This window comes from Notothenia rossii (assembly GCF_949606895.1).
Source record: "Notothenia rossii genome assembly, chromosome: 5".
Taxonomy (NCBI): Eukaryota; Metazoa; Chordata; class Actinopteri; order Perciformes; family Nototheniidae; genus Notothenia; species Notothenia rossii.
The window spans coordinates 69592070-69600792 of record NC_136903.1 but is presented as its reverse complement, the minus strand read 5'-3'; the positions used below and the strand labels follow the sequence as shown (position 1 = coordinate 69600792).

Below are 8723 nucleotides of genomic sequence, written 5' to 3'. Positions count from 1 at the left end.
AGACACTTAGAGGACTGTTACTTTGTTTGACAAATTAGTTAATGTATGTGTTTTGAGCTGACATATTAGTGATGTTTTACCAGCCAATATAATGTCCTGATAAGCTTCTCCATAAAAGACTGACAACTCCATCTGTGCTAAAAGGGCACTCCTTTTCCAATCAACACAAATGAAAAGGATGAATAAGCACTTGTGTTAGCCAATGGCTGCTGTTTACATGTGAGCTGTCAAGGAAGACAGACTAAAAGTGGAGAAAGTACAGAATGTTAAATATCAAAATGGTGGGTCTTTTAGAAACAGATATTATACATTTCCAAACTCTCTTCTTTACTGTTACAGTAGGCCTATGTGTCTGAAAAATGACTAACTGGGTGAAGCCTGTACAAATATTGACCCTGCTGAACCTGCAGCCAATGAATCAGAGGAAGTTCAGGCGCAGAGAGGAAAAAAAAGAGACAACACAACACAGAGCATCATTGAAGAAACAGTTGATGCTGGGCCAAGACCCTGACAGCTGTGGAGCTGACGGACGCTGCCGCGCGGCCTGTGTTCAGCTGCAGGAGCAGGGCAGAGGAAGCAAACGTCTGCTCCAAATAAATTGTTAGTCACCTTTATGTGCCATGCAAACGTGAGCTGCACACAGTATTCATCTGATTTTAGCAATCCTGTTTCTCAAAACCGCTTCCAAGTAAATAATGGTGATGCTATAAAATTAGATTAATGTCGCAACCAGGCAGAGGTGTAGTTGTGTTCACAATCCAATAAAAAGACTGCATGGTCCTAGCAAGGTGGGCAAAGGAGATAGTGTTGTTATATTTATGTGGACAGACTTTGAGTCGCGAACACTACATTTTATGATCATGCTTATGATACTATAAAATTATACCAACCGTTAGTGACACTGCTATTATCTGTTTTCTTTGCTCTACCTACTGTAGCAGGTCCTACCACCGAGGCAGATTTCAGTACTTTGCTAATTATTTGTATGTCTCTGGACAGATTTTGTGACCAAACTTGCGTTTCAACCATTTAAGACGCAGTCATGATACCTTACAGGTAAATGAAGACTGAGTACAAAGATGGGTGTGGTCTGATTAGGGTAACAACAAAGTGGGACAGGAAGTGTGGAAGGGGCCATTGATTTCTATATGAATGTCCTCTGTTTGTTTTCAGGCCTGCAGGGCACATTCTGATTGAACAATTAAGAAACATAACACCTTCACTCCTTCAGAAGAGACCATATACAATTCTCAAAATATACAATTTATTCAAAATATGTTAATGCAACCATCAATATATTCCAGCAATTACAAAATCAGTAGTATTTTGACTTTATAATCTTATCATTATAGACAACAAGACTTGCAGACAAACACAAGCATTGATCTACCATGAGAACACAGGGTATCTTTATAACAGCTGACAGTCCCTTTGTGACTAATACTGACCAGGTCGTAGTTCGAAATGACGATTTAATATGATTTCTATGTTGTTAGCAAGGAAGCAGAACTGACATTTGAGGAATGGATTTCACAGGAAGAATAATCATGAACTTGACAAACTTCAGTGAATTTCGGCTGACTCATATCAATATGTCAAAGACATTTCTTAATCAAAAAAATAAGGATCCAAAATATGTGATAGAGGAATCACCCCGACTGTGACTTGATGTGTACTTCCTTTAATTGAGTAAAAAACCTGACCGTCGCAGAAGAAATGACCGCAGATGCTGGTCAAAGGAAAAGCAAGAAAGAACATAATTGGAGTGAAACCTTGATGCAGTGGAATGTGGGGGGGGGGGGGGGTTCTACATAGACTTCCGAATCCCTAGCACTGTTCATCAATGTGGGAAATTGTATTCTCCTAAAAGTTCCTCCACAGTAACAACAATAGCATGTAAAAGCAGTTTATGGTAACAACAGATAAGGGGATACTAATACAAACATATTTACAAACGCATCTGTACAAATATTTGACACTGTACAGTTGATGTGGCGGGGGTGAAGCGTTAGTGGCATTGTGGGTAATCACATGTTAAAAGGGGTTGGATTTAAGGAAAAAACACATCTGTTAGGACGAAGAAAGCCTTGTACCAGGGTTTTTAAATACCCATAGTTGTTCATTTCCAACTCATGGAAGACTATTTGGCACTCACAAGCAGATTAGATGAGCTGTTTTTAGACGCAAAGAGTACGGAACATTTTGGGAAATATGATTATTTGCTTTCTTGCAGAGACTTAGATTAGGAGATTGACAACATTCAAGTTTCTTAAATAAAAAGCTTAAACCAGTGGCATTGCAAAAAGGTAAAAAAACAAAACAACTAGTCAACACTCGTGATTTCACAACAGGAAAAGCCATTGAGTAATAAATACACTGTTGCCCATAAAGTTCGAATAATTTAGTTTTCAGACATTCCTCTTTTTATTCCAATTTATCCACACAATACTATCATGAGGTACAAAATTATTTATTCCAACTTTATGGGCAACAGTATACTATTGGGTGTAAGATTAAGGTGGTTTGGTATCATACATACTGGCATGAGTATGAGTCACAGGGGTGAGCTGAAGTTCTGCCTGTGTGTTTCTTGCTTTGAGTAGTCAACATGTCTGCTTTGAAAAGGATATTTTAATGCTTTATTTATTGTTGGTCTAATCTGTAAAAAAAAACACAACCAAAACAGGTTGTTGTCCCAGTTTGCTTATGTGCCGCATTAGTCAATTAAACAAAAATACCTGGCCAAGAAAATAGTTGAGGGGCAGGTTTTCTTTTGAATAGAGCCAGGCTAGCTGTTTCTAAGCTAAGCTAACCAGCTGCTAGCTCCAGTTACATATTTTTGGACACGTTTTAACCCCCTGTCCCAAAAGTCCACACCGAGGTGGGGAAAAGGGTGTTTAGTTACATAGAAGCACTCTTGATGATTTGTATAATGATGTTCCTGATGTGACCATATGTTCTCTGTTTTCTGTTATTGTTTTTAATATGTGTTCTTTCACTGTGTTGCTGCCTATCTTTGCAAGGACTCTCTTGCAGAAGAGATTTTGATTCTTAATGAGACTTTCCTGGTTAAATAAAGGTTAAATAAGACATGACAGTGCTATTGATCTTCTTATCTAACCTTCTGCAAAAATAACATTTCCCAAAAGGTCACACTATTCCTTTAATTAGGCGGATTAGCTACTTTTAGTACTTGTTTTTGTATGTTATGTTGAACCCATGATGCATTCAAGGACATCTGACATAATGGTGTGCTACATATGAAATCCATCTTATGAAAAATAAATACTGAGGCAAGCATACAATTCCATGTGTGTTTTCAGAACATACTATACTTACAGTAATTCAATACACAACATTTACAACTTCAGTTAATAAAACAATACAGTGACTGGGAGAAGATAAAGCCACACAATGGCCACCAGAAGACACAACCTAAAACATAAACAAATAACACTGTTATTTGTAGTGACACATTATGAAATCCTTCCTGATAGGATGGCTTGTTTGTGTAATCTGTTCATAAAGCAGACAGTAACACTGGCTTACTTCTATCAGTTTGATTTTCCATGTCAGAAGGTGCTTCACTGAACGTCCTCCAGCTCATCTCACATCGCATTCATGCTCTCCACACTCCATCCAGATAATAAATACACTCAACTTTAGGAACCATAATGTTTGTTTTCTCTACACATTACATTAATTTCATAAATAAAGTCATTTACAGCCATTTCAACCATGTTTACTTAAATGATCTGAGCACAAAGTGGGTTAAGCATCAAACGGAGCATGACCCGTCAGTTCAGGTTTGATATGAGAGGACGGTGAGGTGAAGTAGAGTGACAGTAGAAAAGTGCACAACTTAACTCTGACATGTTATCCCTCGCTGCAGGAGTATACTTCCTGAATATGTAATACTGTTTTATGGCATTCCTTCCCTTTACTTATGCAGGCAGCACTTTAACATGACAGATATTTGAAAGAGACTTCACAGATCTCGTTTTGCTACGTCTCACTGTTTGATATGTTGTACAACAACATCATGTACTGCGATACATCTGGACCGTCCTGTGATGGCCTTTGAACATTATAGTTTGACAACAATGCAAGTTCTTCTTGAAGATAATGTTTGATGACAGGCTAACCGTCCGTATTGAGGGGTGGGAAACATATTCTTCACCTCAGAGGGCAGAACATGCACCGTGTACCTGGAGATCTTCTCTTGTTTTCTGACTTAAAATCTTTGAAACTTCCCGGTGAAAAAACCTGTTTACACTTTGAATCCTAAAAGGTCCACAGGGGACATTAGGGCCACACTCTTTCTGTCTTTTTTTCTTTTAGAGAGACTCCTTAAGGAATTTTAATCCAAGTGACACCTGGAAGAAAACCAGTAGCACTGCTCGGCTCCTTTCGTCCTCTGTGCTACACAACATGCCTGCTTTGGGGAAAGATGTCTCCAATTGTAGCAGGAGTCACATGACGGCAGGCAGGGACAAGGATAGCTTTCTAAACTCTCTGCAGGCCAGCCATTTTCTCTGGGAGACGTTTAAAGGAGGGGAGGAGAAGGATGTTAATAGGAAACTCCCTCTCTCCTTCCTTCCTTCCTTCTATAGCCCGTTCCTCACTTTTTTGTGCAAACACTTCCTGATCTGTCAACAGTCACATGACCAGGTAGCTATGACACGCAGCAGCAGGTCCGCACCATGGGCTGCTCTTCCTCTATTGGCTGTTTCAGTTTGAGGAGGGGCGGGTCCCCGCTGGCCGGCGTGTAGTAAACCGCGTTGCCGTTGGAGGAGACCAGCGGCATGCGGGGGTCCTCTGAGTTGTTTTTGGCATCAGTGAAGGAGTCTGTGGAGCCGTTACCTAGGTGACCGTTGAACAAGGGATGACTCAACAGTTTGGCAGCGGCCCTCTGCTTCTTGAGCTCTGACAGAGTCTGAGCGCGCTCTCTGGGGCCGTCCTCCTGAGAGGAGGGTTCAGGAGACGCCGTGTTGCCATTGGAGGGCGGTTGCGGCGGCGTGGACGTCGTCGTGGAGATGAGCCCGTTCTGTTTGCTGCTGTCTTTGAGGATGGTGGGCAGCTTGGGCTTATCCGGCAGCTCCACAGCTACGACTGGCTTCACCTGCAGGACATCAGACAGGTCTCTGTAATCTGAGGTTTCTCTTTTAATTGATTCAAAACAGCCATGCATGGGGTTGACATATCTTTTATTTGGGGAACAGGCTAAAAAATAAATGATGTTAAGAAGATATATTAACATATAAGATATATATTCTCTCTTCAGTGAAACTTGGTATATAGCTTTAAAACTCTGATCAATCAATCACTTTACTCGCACTTGGATTAGGATTTATGTTTATGTTTTTTGTTTTCTTTGTAATGTTTCTGATTTTATGTAAAGTGTCTTTGAGTATTTAGAAAAGCGCTATATATCAGCGGGTTTTTTCATAACAAAAGCTTGAAATGTACCATTCTTTCTCAACGTCTTTGCATTTCTGATCATCATTTCTCTTAAAGCTTAAAACTCATGAGAGACTGTCAGTGTGCAGATGATAACGAAATCATACACTAGAGATTAGAATTAGAGGAAGACAGATATTTCTTTCCAGTTGAGAAGAAGCCCCTGCAATACTCAGAAACTATGTAACTCTGTTGCATTCTTATCTTTTGAGTCTTGTATCACTGGAGGATTGCAGATGTATTTTCCATTGTGGGTTTCTTCCTGTGTGACAGTTTTGAAGGAAACTGACACATTTCTACAGAAATCTGATGTTACACTCCTGATGTGTGGGAGAGATAATATTTCAGTTTTTCTAGATTCACTTTAAATATCTAGGTCATGTCAGGTCAGCAAGTTAGATCCAGGAAGTTAAAACATACCCCATCAGACAACAGAAGTACCAGAAAACACAAGATACATTCTCAAATGCTATGTAACAAATATAACTATGCATGGGTTTATCTCATTCTAAAAACAAAGACACAGGGAAATAGAAAAACAAACGACTCACTTTAATCACCTGGTTGTTCTCCTGATCCGACTCCTTCTCTTTCTCCTCCTGCCCCTCCCTCCCCCCCCTCCACACAATGGCCTCCGTCTCGTACTCTTTGCGGCACAGGTTGTGTCTATCCGACAGGCTGGCTCGCCGCACCACTTTTCTGTGGAGTAGACAAGAAACATGCCAACTATAAGGAAGAATGCACTTTCTAAGCAATTGAAAATCCTAAAACAATTATTCTTATATCACACTGTCTTGATTTACAGTTGAAGATGAATGGCTGCTCTGCCTATCTCAAAACAGTCTACAGTAAATATCAGAGATAAGAGGGTGCACATTAAAAAGACAAGATTTATAAATAATTAAAATGCTGCTCTTTATCTTTTCTTCTGTCGGATTTGCCCTCTCTGCTGATCTTTCCTGTCTCTTTGGGTAAAAACAAAAGTAAATAGACAAAGGTAAATACAATTTGCAGTATCAGCGTAACACCAGCAGATGTCAGCACTCACCCTCGGCTGCCTGCGCTGGACGTCCTCCTGCACAGCGACGTCTTGTGTTTGAGCTGTGACTTCATGATAATGTCATGTTTGTGTTTCAGGTCCAGCAGGATGTTCCTGAACTCCTCATCCTCACACAGATCTAAGAACGAGAAAGGATGAAGGGCAGGAAATGTCAACTCAAACTCAAATTACAAAAGTTTGTTGTGCTTTGATATTCTTTTAGAAACTAAAACAAAACCAGGATTATAAAGAACATCAGTTTGAATTTTTACAATTTTTTGTACACACTGAATGTTAACATATAATTGATTAGTAATATTTCTCCATTTTACAATTGACTGACTACCAAGACTGCCAAAAATGTAAAAAGCTGATATATCAAAGTTACAGTAAAGAGTGAGTTAAGTGTGCGTTACTCTGCTTCATGTTTCTGACAGTGTTCCTAATTGATTTAATCCTTCATTTTATTAAAGTATTGACAAATGTTGCAGCCAATTACATGTTGTGTTATCGTTTTGAAAACTGGATGACGTATCTGTTCAACGGAGTATTTAGGTGACTGATTGATTGGGGTTGTCATGAGTTTTTGGATGATAATAATACATGGAATGTCAAGCAAGAACTTAGTCACCATTGGAGAGTGTAAACATCCAACAACAAAATCACAGTTTAGCAATCCCTCAGTGACATTGATTGGCAATAGTATGTTATTTTCAACTTTTATGTTTAGCTATTTCTTCATTTTCCAGTGATGTTTTTTCTATTGCCATAATGTGTATATTGCTGTATGTTCACCCTATAGACAGATTCAGGGATGTATTTGTATGTGTTCCTTTTTTAAATCCATAAATGCTTACAAAAAGTGAAAAAGCTGTTTAAACTAGTCACGAAAATAGGCTAAAAATTGTTTAAAATGGCCTCATGAAGATTTCAATCAGCATTTAAACAGAACAAACTGGTGGAATGAGATCATGCCGAGTGAGACATTGGTTTTTCTTAACCTCCCACCAGGTGTATTGATAGGAGCGCTGAGGTGTAAATATACCGATGGGGGTCTCCTCCAGGAAGGTCTTGGCGTTGAGGCCTGCTCCGTGAGACACCAGCAGCTCCGCCACATGCATCTGCAACAGCATCAATAAAAGCAGATCACATGACTGCTGCTAGAAACATTTGTGTGTGTGCCTTTCTGTTTCCTGTGGTGTTACCTTACCTGACCCCAGCACGCTGCAGCATGGAGGGGCTGCCATCCATCCGAGTCTCTGAGGTCCATGCGAGCCCCCCCCTCCAGCAGCAGCTCTGCAGCCTGCACGTATCCACTGGCTGCTGCGATGTGGAGCTGAGGACAGAGGAGGAACAAGGAGTAGATTCGTCAGTGAGCATGGTTTACTATACATTCGCTCTGTGCATCAAATCCAGTACGGAGTTCACACTTATAGATGCCAGAGGATAATGTACTTCTACTATTAACACAAAAATGCTGACAAAACCCTGCACTTGCAAATATCTAATCATCCGAGAAAGTGGATGTGTCACTGGGCTCCTTTCATCCCCAATGTTTTGTCAGATTAGGTCGGCAGTATTGTAAAAAGGCTTTGCTGTTATTTCAATCGGACAGGAGGATGCTGGGTTCAGCTATTCTGCCATTTGTAAACTAAAGTCCCGTTAAAGTTTTTAAACCCCCTGCTGGCCTCTACTCTGCAGGTCAGACACTACCTTGATGAAGGAACGATTATACCAGGAGGTTTATCATCAAATATTTTGTTTCAGGATCTTAAATAAAAGCCATTAAACCTCTCCGAATCACAGATAGGCCAGTCGGTACAAACTTGTGTTTTCCAAATAAACCAAATATGTCAAGCTGAAGGCAAAGCAAGTTTATTTATATAGCACTTTTCAACACAAGGCAATTCAAAGTGCTTTACAAAAATGAAAGACATTAAGAGCATTACAAAATAGTGCAGTCAAAACACATTATAAAAGGGCAGAAAATGGCTGACAAGGGAGATCTTAACCAGCTAAGTGAAAGGTATTTAATTTGCAGTTTTAGAAAACAGACAATTCATCCATAAATATTCACATTTGAGAAGCTGGAGTAAGTAATCATTTGGATCTTTTTGGTTAAAAAAAGGAATACTTGCTTGTTGAAACTGCTTGGGATGATTCAATGGATATTTTATTTTTCTAGCCTGTCTGACCCGTGTAATTAACAGAAATGGCAATGCCC

The 8723-nt window shown here is 39.8% G+C and overlaps 1 protein-coding gene and 1 long non-coding RNA gene across 2 annotated transcripts in view; one reads left to right on the top strand and one right to left on the bottom strand.

Annotated features, from left to right (window-relative positions):
• Positions 1 to 1242: 1242 nt before the first annotated feature.
• Positions 1243 to 8723, bottom strand: part of ppp1r16b (protein phosphatase 1, regulatory subunit 16B) — a 78775-nt gene continuing 71294 nt past the window's right edge. The window contains exons 7-11 of the mRNA XM_079682093.1: positions 7710 to 7835; positions 7545 to 7620; positions 6509 to 6638; positions 6012 to 6159; positions 1243 to 5122 (exon numbers count right to left, since the gene is read on the bottom strand). Of these exons, the coding sequence (XP_079538219.1) occupies positions 4676 to 5122; positions 6012 to 6159; positions 6509 to 6638; positions 7545 to 7620; positions 7710 to 7835 (927 nt within the window). The 3' untranslated portion in view covers positions 1243 to 4675. The remainder of the gene's footprint in view (positions 5123 to 6011; positions 6160 to 6508; positions 6639 to 7544; positions 7621 to 7709; positions 7836 to 8723) is intronic.
• On the top strand, positions 5006 to 7645 carry LOC307039739. Its single transcript, XR_013808335.1, has 3 exons — positions 5006 to 5140; positions 6598 to 6695; positions 7511 to 7645. It is a non-coding gene; the product is annotated as an uncharacterized lncRNA (long non-coding RNA).